The sequence below is a fragment of the Phaeoacremonium minimum genome, assembly GCF_000392275.1.
Source record: "Phaeoacremonium minimum UCRPA7 unplaced genomic scaffold PA7_03_scaffold_583, whole genome shotgun sequence".
Classification (NCBI taxonomy): Eukaryota; Fungi; Ascomycota; class Sordariomycetes; order Togniniales; family Togniniaceae; genus Phaeoacremonium; species Phaeoacremonium minimum.
The window spans coordinates 198,694-218,333 of NW_006921485.1; the positions used below are offsets into that span (position 1 = coordinate 198,694).

Sequence of the window (19,640 nt, forward strand, 5' to 3'; positions counted from 1 at the left end):
TGGTTGAGTTTTATAAGTCACCGCAGGCTGTGGTTGGTTCTTTGTACGGACTGATCGACAAACAAATACGAGGTGCTCATTGCTGGTGAAAGTAAGGCAAGACAACCTCTGTCTGTTAACGGATGAAGTACACGAATAAGCACGGTGTCATTGCCTTGGCATACGCCCATCAGCCCCCCCAAGCGGCGTGGTTTCACGAATCCCATGCTTCGCCTCAATCGGACATTTAGGCAACTGTTCATTCAGCTCATATGTCCTCATGTGGCAGCGTCCTGTCTGCACTCGCTCCTGCATTGACGAAAGTCGTTGATCAATTGGACAAGTAATCGAGTAAGGTGAAGAGTCAATTGCAAGTTTCCAAACTCCAATACTCGCATCATGTCTCAACACTCTCAGGTGACCCCGCCCGGCGCGGCGCCGTTCGCTCAAGTGCAGGCTGTTGATGGCTCATTCGGCACCACCCGGACCTTCTTTGAGCACTCCAGCGGAAAACGTATCAACACCGATGCCGTCATAACTGCTGCTCTGAGGAAACAGTATCCCGAGTTTGAAATCGTTGTCGTCCCGGGCGAGGTTGCCGACGTGCTGGCTTATGCATTCTCCGGCCACGCTTCCGCCACCCCAATTAAGGAAGACGGTGCCTCGTTGCCATCGTCACTTGCATGGACGATGTACATCCCGCCCTCTCGGCGCCTCTCTGGACGTGGTCGTATCGCTGAACAGCTGATCTTCGGCATGTACATGTACGTCTGGAAGGATACGGAGTTTCTCGTCTACCTCGTCGATGGTCGTGATGGAGACGTATTCTCACCGCCCATGACGAACACATACATCCTTACAAGGGACAGACAAAAGGCCGAGGATCTCATCTTGGAAGCGGGTGAGTGGAGCAATGAGCTCCATGGAGAGATTTGGGTCTATGATGGGGGCTGGTGGTCAAAGAACGCAGAGCTGTACCGGAGCATTATGAGCTCATCGTGGGATTCAGTGATCCTGGATCCGAAAATGAAAAAGTCCATCATCGATGATCATCTCTCATTCTTCAACTCGAAGGACACTTATTTGAAATTGAAGGTTCCATGGAAGCGAGGCATCATTTATCACGGTCCGCCAGGAAACGGCAAGACAATCTCCATCAAAGCAATGGCTCATATGCTATACGACCTCGACCCCGAGGTGCCGATGTTATATGTCCGGACACTAGCATCTGTAAGTATCGCTTGGACTGCCGACGATCACTGTCGTGTTGACTTTCTTTGCAGTATGCAGGCCCAGAGTACTCGGTCCGAATGATCTTCGAAAAGGCCAGGCAGATGGCTCCCTGCTACCTGGTTTTAGAAGATCTCGATACCATTGTCAATGACGAAGTTAGGAGTTATTTCCTGAATGAAGTCGATGGCCTCAAGTCAAATGACGGCATATTCATGATTGGGAGCACTAATCATCTCGAGTGGCTCGACCCAGGCATTTCCGTAAGCTTGGCTCACCTTGATTGTGCTCACGTATGACTGACCTGCTTGTGATAGAAACGCCCATCTCGTTTCGATAGGAAATACTTCTTCGACAACCCCAACACAGACGAGCGCGTTGCTTACTGCCACTTCTGGCAGAATAAATTGGAAGACAACAAGGATATTGATTTTCCAGAGAAGCTCTGCACAGCCATTGCGAAAATCACACATGACTTTAGCTTCGCATACATACAAGAGGCTTTTGTGGCAACGTTGTTGGCCATTGCTCGGGCGTCTCATACTGAAAAAGCTACTATGCCGAAAATAGCCATGATGAGTCTGGCAGATGATTGGGTTTCGATCGAGGACGATCCACTTGATAAGTATCTCTTATGGGTGGAGATGAAGAAGCAAGTTGCGATCCTCCGGGAGGGCCTGGATGACAAGAACAAATAGATTGCAATGCAATGAAGATCTCCGAGAAGCCCCATGATCTGCGAATCTCGTTCAGTCACTCTGTAGTTCTATAAAATCTCAAATAATTTAGGCGGTATCTGCTTGTCCTATCATTGTTATGGCCAGGTGAGACGGACTGTCGCTGGTGACGCTGCATTTACCAATCCAATAACAAACATGAACGAGAGTATTGAACTCTGATCTTGGGCTTAGAATACTCTAGAAATCACACTGATCTCATTACGCCCAGTTAAGTTTCATGGGTGTCCGTTGCAGTAACAGCTAAGTAAGACACCTCAGTCAGGACTTTAAGAATCTCCCATGATGCCCAAGTTCCTGGGTTGTTGATGCTTTGATCTTCAGCTGTGGTGAGCCGGGTGCGGAATTGCAGTACAGTCAAGAAGACTCAATTCTGGTCACCCTGGCCGAACTAAGTAGTTACCCAAATCACACACAACTAATGGAGGTGTTCTTCTATGGTCCTCCTTCCGGCTCAATTTACTACGTGACTAATCAACTATCTACTAACTTATAAAACCAACTGGCTAAATGAGCAATAACATATGCGATGGGGTTAAAAACCCTCGGCGCTCGATTTCGGAACGGGTAATTGTACTGTAATTATTTGAGAAGCTATGCTTTCTATATCCTAAAATTCTCAAACTCAAAATCCCCTGTATTACTATGTTTCATAACTTTCCGTGTCCTTCAGGCTGTACCCTGAGCTCACGTTAGCTTGCTCCTACTCATCAGCGCGCTGGGGATCTTAAAGGGAAAAAAAGGAAACCGCCAAAGTCCAGGCTGATGTATTATGTTTACCTGTTTCTATACATTCCTTGGATTCTAATGTATCGTGTCACATAGCTTATAAATTGCGATCAATGCGAAAATTACTCAGTTACCTCTTATTTTGAACGTTCCATCTAGTATGATGGCCCGGCTCCTGTTCTTGAAGAGCGCGGTCGAGTCTGACTCGAAACTCATCGGCGGCGGCCATTTAGGAGACAGAACACTCTGATATGCTTTCGAATTATGACTCTATAAAAACTGTTTCTGCGTTGATTTCTGCTCTACAATATGCGCAGTGGGTGTCGCATGCTGCTGAGTGAGGACCAAAATGGCACTGTCCGCAGTACCAAACCCTAATGCGCAAAACCGCTGGCCTCGGAGCTGTCGGCCTGGGTGGACTGGTGCGAGTTTTCTCCGATGCCCAATGTCCTGCTGTACTCATTGTCTTATGTGGATTAGCCACTTGCAATCCTCGTATGCCTTTCCTACTTCACACTTATCTACTTACCATTTATTTCCAAGGCGACTCAATCTCAGGATCTCTGAGCGGAAGGTACATTTCTTTAAAGAATATTGTATAGTCACAGCAAGTATCGATCAGGAAATACAGAGATCCAGTTTAGAGGCGGCCTTGTCAGCACGATGGTCAAGATCTCTGGGTAAAGAGACTTTAATACAGTGGGAGATCGAACGGGGCTGTGTAAACTTGATATGCATTAGTGGTTTTAGACTGATTGGTTTTCGTTCTCTCTTGTCAAAATGAGGCTGTCGGCCCAATCACCTGAGGACCTCCCATGACGGCTGCAGGCTATTACCTGGACCATGTCTCAGCCATTGCGAAGGTGCGCCTTAGCCATTTCGAAGCATCGCGATATGGAAAATATGCCACCACTTTCTACTAATATTGAGCTTGGGAGCTTCGCTACCGAGCCGCCGATTACTCAAAAAGACTTGGACCACAAGCCCTGGTGAGAATATTGATATTACCATGCCATACCTCAACGAGCTCACCATAAACAGGAAATATATCGGTTATAGAGGTTTCGCAGCCTGTCTTGCGTCTGATGACGATTTCTTTGTCCTCCGCCGATTCGACTACCTTCACTCTCGCATTCTGATAACGCTCCAAGATCATGTTGTACAACTCGAGGAAGATTTGGAAAATTTGGATAACAGGTTGAGTTTGAAAACCTCGCCTGATATCGATAATGGGTCAATACGAAATGATCAAGCTGAAAGAAGAGATCTGCTTGAGAAAATACATGATAGTTTGGACAGATACGGTAGCCTTGGTTTCTACTGCCATTAGGAGATACCTCAGTCCGCTAACTTGTTAATATAGATACCATGCTATGTCGCTATATACAGCTAAAGACGAGGTCGAGGCCTTCTCGAATCAACCTGCGAAATGTAAAGACCTGGTTGAGTAATAGGAACGAGCCCATAGCCTCTCAAGAAGTAGGGTTTATTCATGCGCCCGATCTTATAACTGTGGCTAGACTTGAGAAGTCCATGCTCCGGAAATTATTCGAACAGTTGATCCTAGCCCCGACGTCAGGCATTTTCGGTATTCATTCAAATAAAACGTCTACGGCTAGTGCTCATCCAGTCACAACAACAATTATAGGGGAAGACGAGCATGTAGACACAGTTGCGGCAATAGCTCTCTTCGTCGTCGCTTTAGCAATGCTGATAGCACCTCTATGGATTTTGGCTGTATTGGAAGACACATTCCGAAAGCTGGCTGTCATTACGGGTTTCACATTAGTGCTGTTGCTTGTGCTGGCCTGGGGCACATTGGCCCGGCCGTTTGAAATTTTGGCGGCGGCAGCTGGGTTGGTATTCTTGTTTTTACCTCTCTGCGATTGGACCCCCGCTCACTACTGATATAGATACTGTGCTGTTTTGGTCGTCTTTCTTCAGCTCGGAAGCCTCACGTCTTCTTGAACTGACTGACAAGTTCGTGTGAAGGGCTCGAATGAGTGTCTCCATAGATAAGTGTGTAGTGACGGTAGTTTATTCTATCATAGCAGGAGGAAGGATGTAGAGGCCTCAGCATAGCGCTTTGCTTCACGCACATGTATTTCCAAGGCATAAGGCAGCAGAGCCACCCTGGGTAAGATGCTCAGAAGCCTTATCATGGATGACGTTATGAGGAATCCCTAGCTTACCATATTTGTTTAATTCAGTCAAGGCAGCCCTATCCGCAAATCTAAGTCGAATAGTACGGCTCTCTATAAAGCAGTAGGCCTATTTACTTCTAAGAGAGATACGTTGATATCGACGCTATATTTGATGAAGAAATAAACCAAATCTAGTTTGCGTCTCTACTCTTCTAATGATATAACATACTGTGGACAAAGATCCCATCAACTCAGCTTTGCTTACATCTAGTCAGATCCTGATGAGTTTATAGCAGGGTCGTTCATATTTGACGATAGATTCTATTCCTCCTCGTAATAGATATGATAATCGTCTTGGAATAATTGAGGTATGTGAAGCATATTCGATTATCTCAACACCTCAACTTGTCGCCGGGAAGAAGGAAATGAACTGCTCCAGGTTCTCTCAACGCTGCACTACTCGAAGGCTTGTGCCGGGTCCGGATCCGAATGGGTGCATCTAGTGCGCCAAGCTTAGACAGCGGCCGCCGGGTCAAACCCCGATGTACCGGTGGGCCGCTGCTTGACGGGCAGTGCCATAAGCCGCAATTGAGCCATAAGCTTATGCCGATAGTTTTCCGCCAATTGCTCACATAGATCGATGAGAGAATACTCGGTGGGAGTGATACTGTCCTCGTGCAACCGTGGTAGTTTCTCAGAAGAAAATGAAGATGTCTTGTTTATGGGAAGATTAGAATCTTCAAGGTCCAGCAACGAGTTCATCCATTATTCAGCCGATATCTATATCTCAAACAAGACACGATGTTGCAGTTATCTGATTCGGGTGACTCGGCTGATGCGAGGTTTGGCCTCGGTCGTGGTCATCCGGTAACCTTGGCATCAGCCGCCAGTGTGGCGGAACCCCAAGAAGCGGCCGTTCTTGAGGCTAAGCATCGAGGCCATTGCCGCTAATATCAGTTGCATGGCTTAGTATCGTGAGAAAATGGCGAGTGTTGCCATAGGCTGGCTAGAAAAGTGTGCAGGATTCGAAGATATATAATTCGTGAGCCTTGCCCCAATTGACAGCATTCAGTCAACAGCAACGCAACACTATTCCAAAACGAAATTACATTGTCTTCCTTTTTCTTTCTTAGTTTTCCTTTTTCCTTATTTCCTATTGTCTCCTTGGGATTCCTCTGATTATAAATTCTACCAGCAAGAATAAAGATGCTTCTCACTACCTTCACTCTCCTCACTCTCAGCAGCCTTACCATGAAGGCCATGGCAGGGCCGGTTCAAGTGCGTGAGCACCACACATCGACACACGGAGACCTCACACCATCGCCAACTCCATCACATACCTGGGAATCCTACGGAAGTGCCCACACACCGTATTCTTACCAGCCAATCAATACGGAAGTACCTCCTGCTCCGCCGTGCGTTATCACCAACGAGGAGGTCGCAGGGAAAGAGTTGTCTGGATGCTTGATCATCAACTCCAAGGTCCTGACATCTCGAGTCTCCAATTCTATCCTGCTCAACAGCTATGTCACGGGCTCACAGCTGTCCTTTGTGGCCGTGACCGGTGGTGCTATCACACTGTCTCTCGTCGACAATACTCTGATCCAGAACGCTACCGTGACCCAAAGCACGTTGACAGCCGTCGCTGCGCAGTTGACCACTCTTGACACCAACGTTTTGGCCGGCGTCAACCTGCAGGCTGGTCTGGTGACGAATAGCACGGGCGCACAGGTGGCAGCTCAGGACTCGACTGTCCAGGGAGACAACGACTTCAATGGGGCAACGGTGCAGTTCAGTGATGTGAGCGGTGGAAAGTTCAACCTGATTGCTTTTTCGACCTGCGACTCGATCGATGGGGCCAAGATCACGCAGGCGAACTTGCAGAACGTTGTTGTGAAGAACTCTCAGATCAATGGCGCCAATATTCAGGACTTTTTGCTTATCAATACCAAGGAGGAGGGAAACATCCTGAAGCAGGCAGAGAAACTCAACCCATTTCAGACAGTTTAAAGCTTACCTGCATGCATGGCTATGAGGGAGGGAGGGTATGTTGATCAGGAAGTGCATCTGGAGGAGTTTGAACCATTTTCTTGCATGATTAGATGTCGGCGTCTGGCGTTTGCTCTACATAACGTTAAACCAAATCACAGCGTCTAGAATAAAATCTGGCTGAGAAGCTGTCCATTCTTTTCAAGAATCCGTAATACCTCTGAATTGCTTCTATCCCGTCCATGTGAATGCATTGTGAATGCATTGCATCGTTCTTAGATCTGGCTATGATGATGCTGAGGAGAGAAGCCGAAGATAGCATTTGCTTATTGTTTGTTTGACTGACGAGGTTGAGCACCAACACCGCTCCATGGTACGTGCACGGACCATCCAAAACAACTGCTCAATTTGCCTACAAAATCTCCGAAAAGAAAAGCAAAGCGATTCCCCCACCATCACCCATAACATTAGATTTTTTCTCATTTCAGTGAATGCCAGCAGTCAAGCATTGGCATAACAATCAGCAATCAACAAACAACAATGAGCATCGCTCTACGCTACGTTCATTCCATCAGCGCCTGGGGCCAATGAGTATTCTTCTTGTACTCGATCAGTCGTTTACGTAAGCCATCCAATTGCCATCAATGAATGACAGCTGAAGGAGGGAAACACGTGCGCTTGGCATGTCATTTTGGGTGCTTCTGGCTTGGCCTTGGCCCTCTGTTGTCCAACTTGTCCAAGATGCCGACTGTCTTGGAACGGCCGCCCAGCAGCAGTGCAAAGCTTCCTTGCAAATGCTTGTGATGAAGCTTGTGCGTAACCAAGGATCCACCAGAAGCATGCAGGTCTCCCTCCCGACTTGACCCCAAGAGCACAAACAACGAGACGGGCCAGAGCTTGCGCAAAGCTTAGCTGCCAGCCAAGAGCCCACGACTGCAAGCTATGACAAGATGACGAGATGACGACCACACGGTGAAACCACAGATTGCGTTGCCAAGTGGGAATCGCTATTACCAGTCAAGCCACGCGTAACTAACCGGTCTCGAGCCGGTGACACGCTCAGTAACTCGCCTGAGGACTCTCTATAAAGGACTACAAAAGGGAGGCAGCCCGCCAAGGTCTTGCCAAGGGGTGCCAAGGGGCACCGGGCTGCTGTGGCACGAATCAATGAAAATACGCCAAGCAGTTGATCCTCCGCTCCTTTCTTCTCCAGCAGAGCTGGTCCTTGTAAGTCAAAGTCAACTCAGTCAGTCAGTGAGTCAGTGAGTCCAGCTTGTGTGTGTTCACCGTTACTGTAACTATGTAGCTTATTAGCTAGTCAGGTCGAACCAAACGGGCTGAGACGAAGCTCCTCCGCTCGGCTTGGCTGCGCCTGTTCTTGCTTGGTCCATCCGTGTAAGTCTCGTCTATGGTAGGGTAGAGAGGTGGAGGTAGGTGTCGTCTCATCATCAGGGCAGACTGTCCCTCAATTGCCCTCTTCGTACAATGATCCATTCATCACTCTCGCCTGTTCTTTCTGGCTTCTTTGATCCTACATCCATCCATCCAACTGCCGACAGGTTGCAGCTTCCCTGTTTCATTTTCTCTACCAACGACTACCGTTACCTGCTTGCTCATTGTATTAGGTATTGTTGTCGTGTCAGCCCTGCCCTGGCCCCAGCATACCATTCTCGTCACTCTCTCACATACCGGCACCTGCTTCGCCAGCTTTGTTTCTAATTATTGATCTGGCAAGGACATTTTCCACTTCCTTCATTGCCCTCCTTCCAACGGCTTTTTTGTTCTCACTACCGGTATTCTATTGATCGCCGGTGCTCGCGTCGGCGCCGTTGTTTTTCTCATTGGGCTGCCTCGTGCTGCTCAATTCTACACCTCTCATCCCCATCCCCATCAGTCCTGCGTGTATAGATACATACAACCCGCAGGCAATCGATCGGTCAACAGAGCCTTCAAAACTTGTGGCACGCTCGACGTTTGATATTCTCGTACGTCATTGGTGACAGTCTGCCATTATATCATCGATTGGCGTTTTTCCAATAATTCTGCCACCATCTGCAGCCAACGCGCGCGCGAAGTCTAGTGATATTTACATTATATCTTTCGCGACGCCATGGCAGCCACCGACACAAATGAGCCCGAAAAGGCTCAAGATATCACCGTAAGTGCATGTTCTCCTTCTACATTTGCCGGCGCGCAATTTTTTCTCATTTTCTGGGCTGACATTTTGGGGGCGTTGCGATATTGCAGAAAGCTGAGCAGCCTGCCGCCTCCCAAGTCGAAAGTGGCGTCACAAAACACAGCTCCAAATTCCACCTCGACCTCGAGGATGCCTTCACCCCAGACCCCGGCACGGAGGACATGTTCCGGGTCGACAACAACAAGTTCGCCTTCTCGCCCGGACAGCTCTCCAAGCTCCTGAACCCAAAGAGCCTCAGCGCCTTTTACGCCCTCGGCGGCCTGGCGGGCCTCGAAAAGGGCCTGCGCACCGACCGCCACACCGGTCTGAGCCCCGACGAGGACGTCCTGGACGGCACTGTCAGTTTCGAGGACGTCGCGGCCAAGGGCGCCCCCAAGTATGGACATGGCGGGAATACAGAGCCTCAGGGGAAGGGGACGGGTAATGTACCCGATGCCCCCCACAATAAGCCGACACACGGCTTCACCGATCGGCAACGCGTCTTCAGGGACAATCGGCTGCCAGAGAAGAAGACCAAATCGCTGCTCGAGCTGGCGTGGACGACGTACAATGACAAGGTGCTTATCCTGCTTACCATTGCCGCCGTGGTGTCCCTCGCGCTTGGCTTGTACCAGACCTTCGGCGGCGACCACGAGCCGGGCGAGCCTCGAGTAGAATGGGTCGAGGGTGTTGCTATTATGGTGGCCATCGTGATCGTTGTGGTTGTCGGCACTCTGAACGACTGGCAAATGGAGCGGCAATTCAACAGACTCAACAAGAAACACAATGATCGCACGGTCAAGGTTATCCGCGCCGGCAAGTCAATGGAGCTCTCCGTGTTCGACCTCATGGTGGGAGACGTCATGCATCTCAGCACCGGCGATCTTATTCCTGTGGACGGCATATTCATTGAGGGCCACGGCGTCAAGTGTGACGAATCGTCCGCAACTGGTGAATCGGATCTGTTGAAGAAAGTCGCGGCTGACGAAGTCTTTGCGGCCCTGCAAGAGATGGACCGTGAGAAGAAGGACAATCCTGCCATCGAGAAGATGGATCCCTTCATTATATCAGGCAGCAAGGTCCAAGAGGGCACTGGCACGTTTGTTGTGACTGCCGTCGGTGTCAACTCGAGCTACGGTCGAACAGCAATGGCGCTGCGAACTGAACAGGAGGACACGCCGCTGCAGCGCAAACTCAACATTCTCGCCGACTGGATCGCAAAGGTTGGCGGTGGTGCAGCTCTGGTTCTCTTTATTGTGCTCTTCATCAAATTTCTCGCTCAGTTGCCCCACAACCATGGCACACCTGGCGACAAAGGTCAAGAATTTCTGCAAATCTTCATCGTCTCCGTCACAGTTGTTGTGGTTGCAGTACCCGAAGGTTTGCCCCTCGCAGTCACGCTGGCTCTAGCTTTCGCCACGACGAGGATGATGAAGGACAACAATCTCGTGCGGATTCTCAAGGCGTGTGAGACGATGGGCAACGCAACGACCGTGTGCTCTGACAAGACGGGAACGCTGACACAGAACAAAATGACCGTCGTGGCCTGCACATTGGGCAAGGCGTTAAGCTTTGGCGGTACGGAGCCAACGCTCGACGACACGGCCGAGAAGAGCAGCGATGGAGCGAATGGTGCCGCCTCGGAAGAAAGCGCAGTGCCGAATGTCCCCGTCAACGAATTCGTCAGTGGCATGAGCCAGGAAACTAAGAACGTTCTGATCCAGGCAAACGCTGTCAACTCTACTGCCTTCGAAGGCGAGCAGGACGGAGAGAAGACATTCATTGGCTCAAAGACTGAAGTAGCCCTCTTGACCTTCTCCCGAGACCACCTTGGCGCTGGACCCGTGCAGGAGGAGCGAGAAAACTCCAATGTGGTGCAGGTTGTCCCATTCGACTCCGCGAACAAATACATGGCTACTGTGGTGAAGCTCCCCAGTGGCAAATTCAGGGCTTATGCGAAGGGTGCTTCTGAGATTCTCGTGGGCAAGTGCACCAAGGTGATCGCCGATCCGAGCGCGAGCGAGCTCACAAGCACGGAATTTACTGCGGAGGATCGTGAAGCGACTCTAGCGACAATCACCTCATATGCCGGTCAGACTCTTCGAACGATTGCCTCGTCATACCGCGACTTCGAGTCCTGGCCACCGGAGGGTGCTGTCTCGGAAGAAGACCCCAGGGCTGCGGATTTCAACAAGTTACATCAGGACATGACTCTCGTAGCTATCTTCGGTATCAAGGATCCTCTTCGTCCTACTGTCAAGGACGCTATCAAGGACTGCCAGAGAGCAGGTGTTGTGGTCCGCATGGTTACCGGCGACAACATCCTTACGGGCCGAGCTATTGCCAGGGAATGCGGTATTTATCATCCCGAAGACGGTGGAATTGCTATGGAAGGACCGGAATTCCGCAGGAAGAGCGAGGAGGAGCTGAAGGAGCTCGTACCTCATCTCCAGGTGTTGGCACGATCAAGCCCTGAGGACAAGCGAATTCTAGTCCGGACGTTGAAGGAGTTGGGCGAGACCGTTGCTGTTACTGGTGATGGCACGAATGATGCGCCTGCACTCAAGATGGCCGATATTGGATTCGCTATGGGTATTGCGGGAACTGAGGTTGCGAAGGAAGCCGCTGCCATCATCTTGATGGACGACAACTTTGCGTCAATTGTAAGGCTTTTGCGTAAAATCTCTAAGTACGGGATCACTGACAGAATGAATAGGTAAAGGGTATGATGTGGGGCCGTGCAGTCAATGACGCTGTGAAGAAGTTCTTGCAGGTATGCCTCGATCGATTCTCTTGTTGCTAGAGGATTGTTGCTGATGTGGCTCTAGTTCCAACTCACTGTCAACATCACCGCCGTCGTCCTGACTTTCGTCTCTGCTGTGGCTAGCAGCGATGAGGAGTCTGTCTTGAACGCCGTCCAGCTGCTTTGGGTCAACTTGATCATGGATACATTCGCCGCTTTGGCTTTGGCCACTGACCCTCCGAACCGATCAGTGCTGGACCGCAAGCCCGACAGAAAGTCTGCTCCTTTGATAACGCTAAGAATGGCCAAGATGATCTTCGGGCAAGCCATCTGTCAGCTGGCCATTACATTTGTTCTCAACTTTGGTGGTCCTAAGCTGCTGGGATACGATGTGCACGACGAGACCGAGAAGAAGGCGCTAAACACGCTTGTCTTCAATACATTCGTTTGGCTACAGATTTTTAACGAAGTCAAGTAAGTCTTTCTTATTCAGGCAACTTTACCTCCGCTAATGATTTGTCTTACAGCAATCGTCGCCTGGACAACAAGTTGAACATTTTCGAGGCTATCCACAAGAATTACTTCTTCATCATAATCAACCTCATCATGGTCGGTGGCCAAGTCCTGATTGTGTTCGTCGGCGGCGAGGCGTTCAAGATTGTCCGGCTCAATGGCAAAGAATGGGGCCTCTCTATTGGTCTGGGTGCCATCTCCATCCCATGGGGCGCCGCAATTCGTCTCTTCCCCGACTCGTGGGTTGCCGCCATGCTGCCCTGGTTCATTCGCAAGAAATGGGCACCGGAGACTATCTCTCAAGACCTGGAGCAGCAGCACCGAGACGAGGTGGAGGGCATCCATCCGCCATTGCGCGTGCTCACTGGCATCCGGGGAGCAAGAGCCAGGAAGAATATGCGCGTTGGCATGCGCGAATACCTCCACGACCAGAAGGTCAAGGCGAAGGCGAAGATGCATGGTCATACCACCTCGGATACCGGAAGCGATGTCGCGGAGAAGAAATAGAGCCGCAGAAGGCGTCTTCTTTCCCTGTTAATTTATTTTGTCATTAATAGCTTCCATGGCGGCTGTGCTTGTCGAGAAAAGTCTTATTTGCCTAGGGCCCTTGATACCTTTGATGTACGGATACCAGGAGTAATAAGAACTGATTTACAAGTTCCCCTACGGTTTTCATTTCGGGGCCAATCACAGACGGATTTGTTCTTCGCAATCAGCAACACTACGGTAGAAGTGAGCAGGATTGTGAGCAATAAATGGTTTTATTTGATCTTGAACTCAGTCTCGCTAAACGAGTTGCTACGCAACGCTTGACCGTCCATCAACCCTTGGAAATAGCAGTCCCCGACCAGCTTGACGTGGATTTCGTCAACCGGACGCAGTACCAATGGATGTCGACAACCGTACAGAACGGAGACCGTGTCCGTCAACCGTGTGTCCGGGGAAACCCATCCAATTTGACCAGTAGCTAGTCGGCAAAAGCGCTTCAAGAGGACAGAGTTCAGGACATCGCGTTGCAGGACCAGAACTTGCTGCGAGAAGACGCTCGCAACATTATAGTAGCTGTCGGACTGTAGAGTCGCATCGGGGTTATACAGACCCAGTAGCGTCTTGGCATGTCGGTACATGTAACGTATGGATCGAAGATAACTATCGAACGGTGGCGTTGAAACGTCATAATCGAGTTCGCAACAGAGGGCCTTGAGAAACGCTGTGTATTCATCGGTGTCGCAGAAATCGCGAGATATGTTGACGTTCTCTCCAAACGCTACGCCGTGGCAGTCGGTCAGCCAGTCGTATATCCATTTGAATGTGGGCTGTCGCTGCTGGCCGGTCGCATTGAGATGTTCGTTCACGGCTTGTATCTCCGAGATAGTCTTCCCTATCTTGGCTGGCGAGGAGAGATGTTTCCCGGTCACGTATAGCACTCGGCCGTCTCGCGACACTGAGAATCGGGGTGGCACATCACCAGAGGCTCGGTATGTTGCAATAAAGTCGAAATTCATGGCGGCAGGAGCCTGGGTCCAGTCGGGAACCCAGCTAGGCAGATCCATGCTCTCGCTACGCGCGTATGATGGTGCGACGATGATATGTCGTAACGATGTCTGGGCGGTCATATCTGCGACTGTAAACTCGACAAACACACTCGTGATATCCTTGGTGTAGTCTGGCCGTATCCTTCTTGCTACGGGGTCCGTTGACATGCCCAATAGTGCATAGATTTTGTCTCGAGGGTCAGTACTTTTGAATGTCCGGCAAAGACACAGCATCTTGAAGAAATCGTTCTGAAACGCGATATCCCGTCGCATCACAGTCGAAATGTGCCTCAATGTATCTACCATAGCATCCGGTTGTGATGCTTCGAGCCAGTTGGACAGGTGATGGCCAAGAATCCGAGAAGCGACAGAACGGAAAATTGTCCATGACACCGACCGCGAGCCCCTGAACACCATTGCATCCTTTCCATAAGCCACTTCCTGGATCACCCAGACTCTAGAGAACCAGGGATTTTCGAATAGTCGACCCAGTGCCTGCCACCTTGGCTTCGAGAGGAATTGCCCAGCTGCGTTAATGTCTGCCATTGAAACGTTCGCGCGAGTCTCTTGCAGGAGGCCGTACTCTAACGGAAGTTTTTCGTTGAGGATATCGATAGCTCCGAAAGCATCCTCGTCGGTACCTGTCTCGCCTCCTAGCCAGATCAAGACATTCGATGCGCCATTGTAGATCTTTCGCATCACAGCAACTTGATGCCCGCGCTCCACGATATCGGCCTGGTTGATGCAGATTGCATCTGCCCACAGAAGACGCTCTCGATCGGGGTGGCGAAATTGTTGAAGAGCAGAGTGCAGATTGTTTGTGATCTGTTTCGAGCCGGCGGGACTACTTATCTCGCGAGTATCTGTGGGGTCACCCCAGACATAGGAGATGGCATCGTATTGTGGCGCTTGGTCGAGAGGATAGTGATGCAGCTTGCATACAATAGGCTCTCCTGAAGCGCCTCTCCGAAGTTCAATAAGCCTGAACTCTCCAGAGTCTCCGCCGCTGGCGCTTGATTCCTGTAGCGGTCGGTAGGCGTGGGCCATGGGGGCGATCTATAGCTTCACGGTTAAAGCCAGGTATCAGCCTGGTACAAAAGGCCGCCGGCGAACGGGCCGGGCGATAGGAGCCGCCGAGTCAGAAGACTTCTTTTCGGCCTACGCCACGTGTCGATCCTCCGTCTTGTCCGGAAGACGGAGGCAGATGGATGGCTGGCGAATAGGCATGGCAGTCGATCTAGAAGTCGTCTCGACAAGGTAGCGTCGGGTCTCCTAAAAGAACCGGCGCGAACAGCAACGTGAGCGCATGAGGTGTTCGTCTTAGTCGAGATCGAATAACAAATGCATTCGGCCGGCATCAGATACTTGAATGTCCAAAAGGTTGAAGTCGATCGGAGCCGGATTGATGAAATTGGTCAAAGTCAAATCTGGACCGGTCCGAGGCAATATGTGGAGGCCAAGAGGCCTCCAACCGCGAAAAGTCCTTTTCCTGGTCAGGCATCGCCGACAAATTCAATGATAGTTTTCAAGGGATGCCCCGATAGCACATTTAGCTACGACTAACACAGGCGATGTGCAATGCCGTTAAGAGTCTTATCCTCGCGCGGGTACAGTACTCGAGTACCGTACTTACATGCTACGCAGTAGACGGCCGGCATGGCACGACTGTCTGCAAGCGTACCGTGATACATCTGTTTGGTGGGCCCCTCTGTGAAAGGTCTAGACCATGATGGATCTTCGGGCATCCTTGAGGCGCCGAAAGAACCGTCCTAGTGGGCGATCCGGTCCCCGCCAACAGCTTGACGCCATCTACGAATGGTCTTGGCACGGCTTGATCGACCTGGTCGTGCGTATCAGGCCGGTGTAAGTCTGCATAGCTTGACTTTTCGAGCAGGCGTGCGGTCCCCGGGGCCCGGATTTGATGTGAAGAGATCGAGATAGGCCCAATCCGTTTATGCTCCACCCACGACGCCGCTCAAACGTGCCTTACAGGTCCTTCTCCGGAATTACATGGCGCCAAGCCAGCACTGCCACCGCGTCGGACGGGTGTAATCTCTCGTGTTAGCGCCATCCGCGCATTAAAATCCTGGCGTTTGTAGGTGCCGAAGACGGCAAGCTCAGGTAAACCGTCGACGCTACGCGAAAGTAGTCATCCAACTCAATGTCGATGACAATTACGGCCATGAAACTTAAGGAAGGTCGGCAATGTTCTCAAGCATGCAATTGATCGGCAATGCGTGTACCATTGTACCGCAGACGCTGGGCTGTCGATCAGAGGACAAGGGCTAAAGCGGGAGATTGCCTTTCAGGTCCACCAATTCCGACCCGAGACTCCGGACTTATTCCAATGATTATGCATGCAATTTGATAAGGGACGAAATTGCGATCTAAATCCTCAGCATATGGGCAGAATTCAGGCAAAGACGGCAGTGACGATAACAGTAAAGAACGGCTGCGTCAGCCCGAGAGAATGCCGTATTTAATATGATCTGTCCTTGCAATGCTTACTTCACTAAGCCTTTATCGTTAGTCCCAGCCCATTCTCACCAATCTCATTACGATGCCATTGAATTACATCAAGTGCCGTCACGGCTTACTTCTGGATCTTCTCATCCAAACACGTGCACATGGGGAGTGCATCGGAAATTTTCTGCATTGTGACGCAAGGACAAGATATGCTATTGATGAAGGTTTGACTTTCATGTCTATATTGACATCTTCGTATGCGAGGCAAGTATACGAGAATACCAGATTTTCGGATTCTGTCGGCCGCAACGAAAGAAGGGCCACGCTGAACTACATATCAGTGACTCTCGGCTAGCATTGATAAGCTCTCTCTTAAGCTGGTGTAGCCTTCTCTGCCCATATCTTTCAGAATCTCCTCTGCTCTTCCTCTTTGTTCGATGACTGTTAATTCATCCCATATACCGGGGACATCCTCCATGAAGGTTCTGTCCGGGAAGAGCACACGGAACTCCTTTAGGACGGTGTTCCAATTGTACGTCTCTGCATATGCAAATATACGCTCATTCGCAATATTCTTATTTGTTAGAGCTGCGATGTGGAGACGGGCATTGTCTTGAACATCAACAAACCATACTTTGACAATTAGCTCTATTTGAGGTCACTCATTCATGGCACTCACGCGGCGGATAGTCTTTGATGAAGTAATTGATAGCCTGTTGGTTGTTGATCAACAATGAATGAGCCAGATTAGCTGTTGATGGGTAGCCTTGGTTCTCTACACTGAGAACTTTGCCAAAGGTGACACCCGGCAAGACTTGCAAATCGTCAGCATGGTCTAGGTCATCGGTTTTCGCGGTAGACTTGCCCGTATTTACGACCAGCTCAGGCTGGTTATCCTGAACCCATTTCCATAGGGCTCTCTCACCCTTAGACTTGCTGGCTCCATATACGATAAGTGTGTTCCACAAATTGTATGCGTCCTTTGTCAGATTCTTGGCCAACTCAACACTCTCCTCATTCCAGGAATCCTTGGTTATGACCGACGTGTTGTGCGGCTGAGCAAGTGCTGCAGCTGCTGCAGACGACGTAAAGACGAACCTTTTAACTTCTTTTTCCATTGCTGCTGACTTGAGAATCCCAAGAGTGCTGTCAATGGCGGTTTGTACAACACCGGCTGGTTCCTGGCTCATATCGAGAATCAAAGCTGTATGTACTACCCCATGAACGCCTACCAGAAACATGAGCGATGTAAGATATTAGAAATAGACTCCAGCGAAGATCTTCACTAACCCTTCATAGCCTCACTAAAGGCTCCTTCCTTTGTATAGTCCGCAACCTCAGCAAGCTCAAAGCTGCCCTTGCCGAATTTCTTCTCAAAAAAGTCTATCATCCATTTGTTTTTACTGGTGCTTCTAACAACCCCGCGCACTAGGTAGCCGTAATTCAGAGCCTGGTCAGCTACGTGAGATGCGATATACCCATTGACTCCAGTAACGAGAATCTTCGAGCCTGGAGGAAGAACAGAGTTGTTGGGTGATGCCATTTCCAAAAGATACGGTTCGCAGAGAATTATCTGCGATGATGTCGTTGATACTTTACAAAACATTCATTCCTGGCGAGATTGGCAAAAGGTTTCGTTCGTCCGCTTATAAACTGGTGTCTAAATTCATGTGCCGCACACTTGTTGTCTTAGTTGCTTGTAGCTCAGTCCATCAGCCAGTCACAACTCCCCGTCTATTACGGTCATCCACCACAGATCCTTCGACAATCCCTGTGGGACTACCAACGATGCCTCACAAGACCAGCCACGCAGTAAATAATATCACACAAGTTCCCCCTAGAATTGGCAGTTCGTAAAGTGCCAATCAGCAAAAAGGCAGCATTTTCACCTGGGCCGTTGAGTCTCTAATTAGCAATCAAGCACCCGTAAGGCAACCAGATCTCTCAGTGATAAGCCGTCTATACGGTAGAGTAACCAGATAGTGAAACGAACAAGCTGCTAAGGGCCGAACCATAGAACAAATTTCTAAGGAAATTTGCAGTGGAATATTACTCAAATAGTAACTCAACCAAGTCGATTGAATGTGGAATAGTCTATCTGCTCGCGTCTACCTAATAGGTAGCTAGCTCTTCCGATACTAAGCATTCACGGCCTGAATATTCAAAGGTAGCTTTGAGGAACAAGACTTGTATCAAGAGTCTTATAATCTGAGCATCAGTTGAAGTGAGAAGAGATAATTCATACCAAATTTATTGTAAAGACAACTGTGTTAGTTTGAAGAAACCAGAACCTCTCGCTAGTACTATCCCAGTAGGAGTAGTAAATGGCTTTGCTAACTATAAACTTAGGGTCTTTGAAAGTCCTGGCAGGCTTGTCGCAACCGCATCACTCTCGAGTGCTCATCATCCGAGTTATCCCGATCCAACCACCCACCCCACCAGTCACCCTGAAAAACCATGTCCATGTATAAATCCCATGTTTTCTCATCGGCAAGCGCAGCCGACGCCCAATTACCCAGCATGATGAGCTCCCCCTCCAGAGTGGAGCGATCACCCGCGCGGAGTGGCGGCTTCCCGCCGAACAGCCCCGGGAGGGCCCACATGCCACCACCGGCCGGTGAGCGTTGCCCCAAGCCCAGGATAGCCTCGGTACGGGACTTCCAGGCGTCGGCGAGGATGCGCTGGCGTGCCCTCGGCTTTAGGTTCTGCACGGAGCCGAGGTCGATGCCGAGGAGTTCGTGCGGGAGGACCGGCCAGGGCAGGTTGAGCTGATCGAGGGGGGCGCTGGCGGTGGGTCGAGTTGAGGACGACGGAGCTGATGAGCGTCGCAGTTCGAGCAGGATGGCGCAGGTGTGCGGCCGGTCGAGTCTCCCGAGAGTGGACTGGAGGTCGCAGAGTTCTCTCTGGAGATAGGTCAGGTCAAGGGATCATATTCGCAAGCACATCGGGTTGTACTAACCAGCCGCAACCCTGGGGAGACAGAATGCTCATTATATGAGCTCCATTGGGCTCGCCATGGAGTCGCCCACCACGCCAGGGCTATTGCCAACATGCCAATGAGCAAGGACGACAATGTCATGAGTCTCAGGGCTGTCATAGTATATAGATCTTGGGTTTCTGCCGGTTGCAAAACAGCGAAGGCGTGTCTAACGACTGTGTGGCAGTCCGGGAGGATTCCAGGCCAGGCCAGGCCAGGGCTTGGGCGCCTCACCTTCAAGGCAGCAAGCAGGCGGCTTTGCCTCGTCTCAGTGGAGAGGCACCTGTATGTACAGTACATGTACATTGCTGCAAACCTGTGGTTCTTTGGGCGTGACTGTCATTGTCGCTCGTCCCACAAGTTAGGCAGTGTCTCAGTCAGGTCCCGACCGACAACTTCTGGATGCGCACCAAATGACACTT

At 50.3% G+C, this 19,640-nt stretch overlaps 4 protein-coding genes across 4 annotated transcripts; 3 read left to right on the forward strand and 1 right to left on the reverse strand.

Annotated features, from left to right (window-relative positions):
- Nucleotides 1–378: 378 nt before the first annotated feature.
- UCRPA7_8306 (putative atp-dependent zn protease protein) lies at nt 379–1,907 on the forward strand (the record flags this gene model as incomplete). Its single annotated transcript, XM_007920823.1, has 3 exons — nt 379–1,209; nt 1,263–1,472; nt 1,527–1,907. 3 exons carry the CDS (start codon nt 379–381, stop codon nt 1,905–1,907), a joined length of 1,422 nt encoding a protein of 473 aa, XP_007919014.1.
- A 4,118-nt stretch (nt 1,908–6,025) lies between these two features.
- UCRPA7_8307 (hypothetical protein) lies at nt 6,026–6,829 on the forward strand (the record flags this gene model as incomplete). Its single annotated transcript, XM_007920824.1, has 1 exon — nt 6,026–6,829. One exon carries the CDS (start codon nt 6,026–6,028, stop codon nt 6,827–6,829), a length of 804 nt encoding a protein of 267 aa, XP_007919015.1.
- Nucleotides 6,830–8,918: 2,089 nt separating this feature from the next.
- Nucleotides 8,919–12,747, forward strand: UCRPA7_8308 (putative plasma membrane calcium-transporting atpase 4 protein; the record flags this gene model as incomplete). Its single annotated transcript, XM_007920825.1, has 5 exons — nt 8,919–8,966; nt 9,056–11,647; nt 11,701–11,757; nt 11,813–12,201; nt 12,255–12,747. The coding sequence occupies 5 exons, from the start codon at nt 8,919–8,921 to the stop codon at nt 12,745–12,747; spliced, it is 3,579 nt and encodes a 1,192-aa protein (XP_007919016.1).
- Nucleotides 12,748–13,001: 254 nt separating this feature from the next.
- Nucleotides 13,002–14,822, reverse strand: UCRPA7_8309 (putative heterokaryon incompatibility protein; the record flags this gene model as incomplete). The annotated part of the gene is made up of 1 exon (XM_007920826.1): nt 13,002–14,822. The coding sequence occupies one exon, from the start codon at nt 14,820–14,822 to the stop codon at nt 13,002–13,004; it is 1,821 nt and encodes a 606-aa protein (XP_007919017.1).
- Between the last annotated feature and the right edge of the window lie 4,818 nt (nt 14,823–19,640).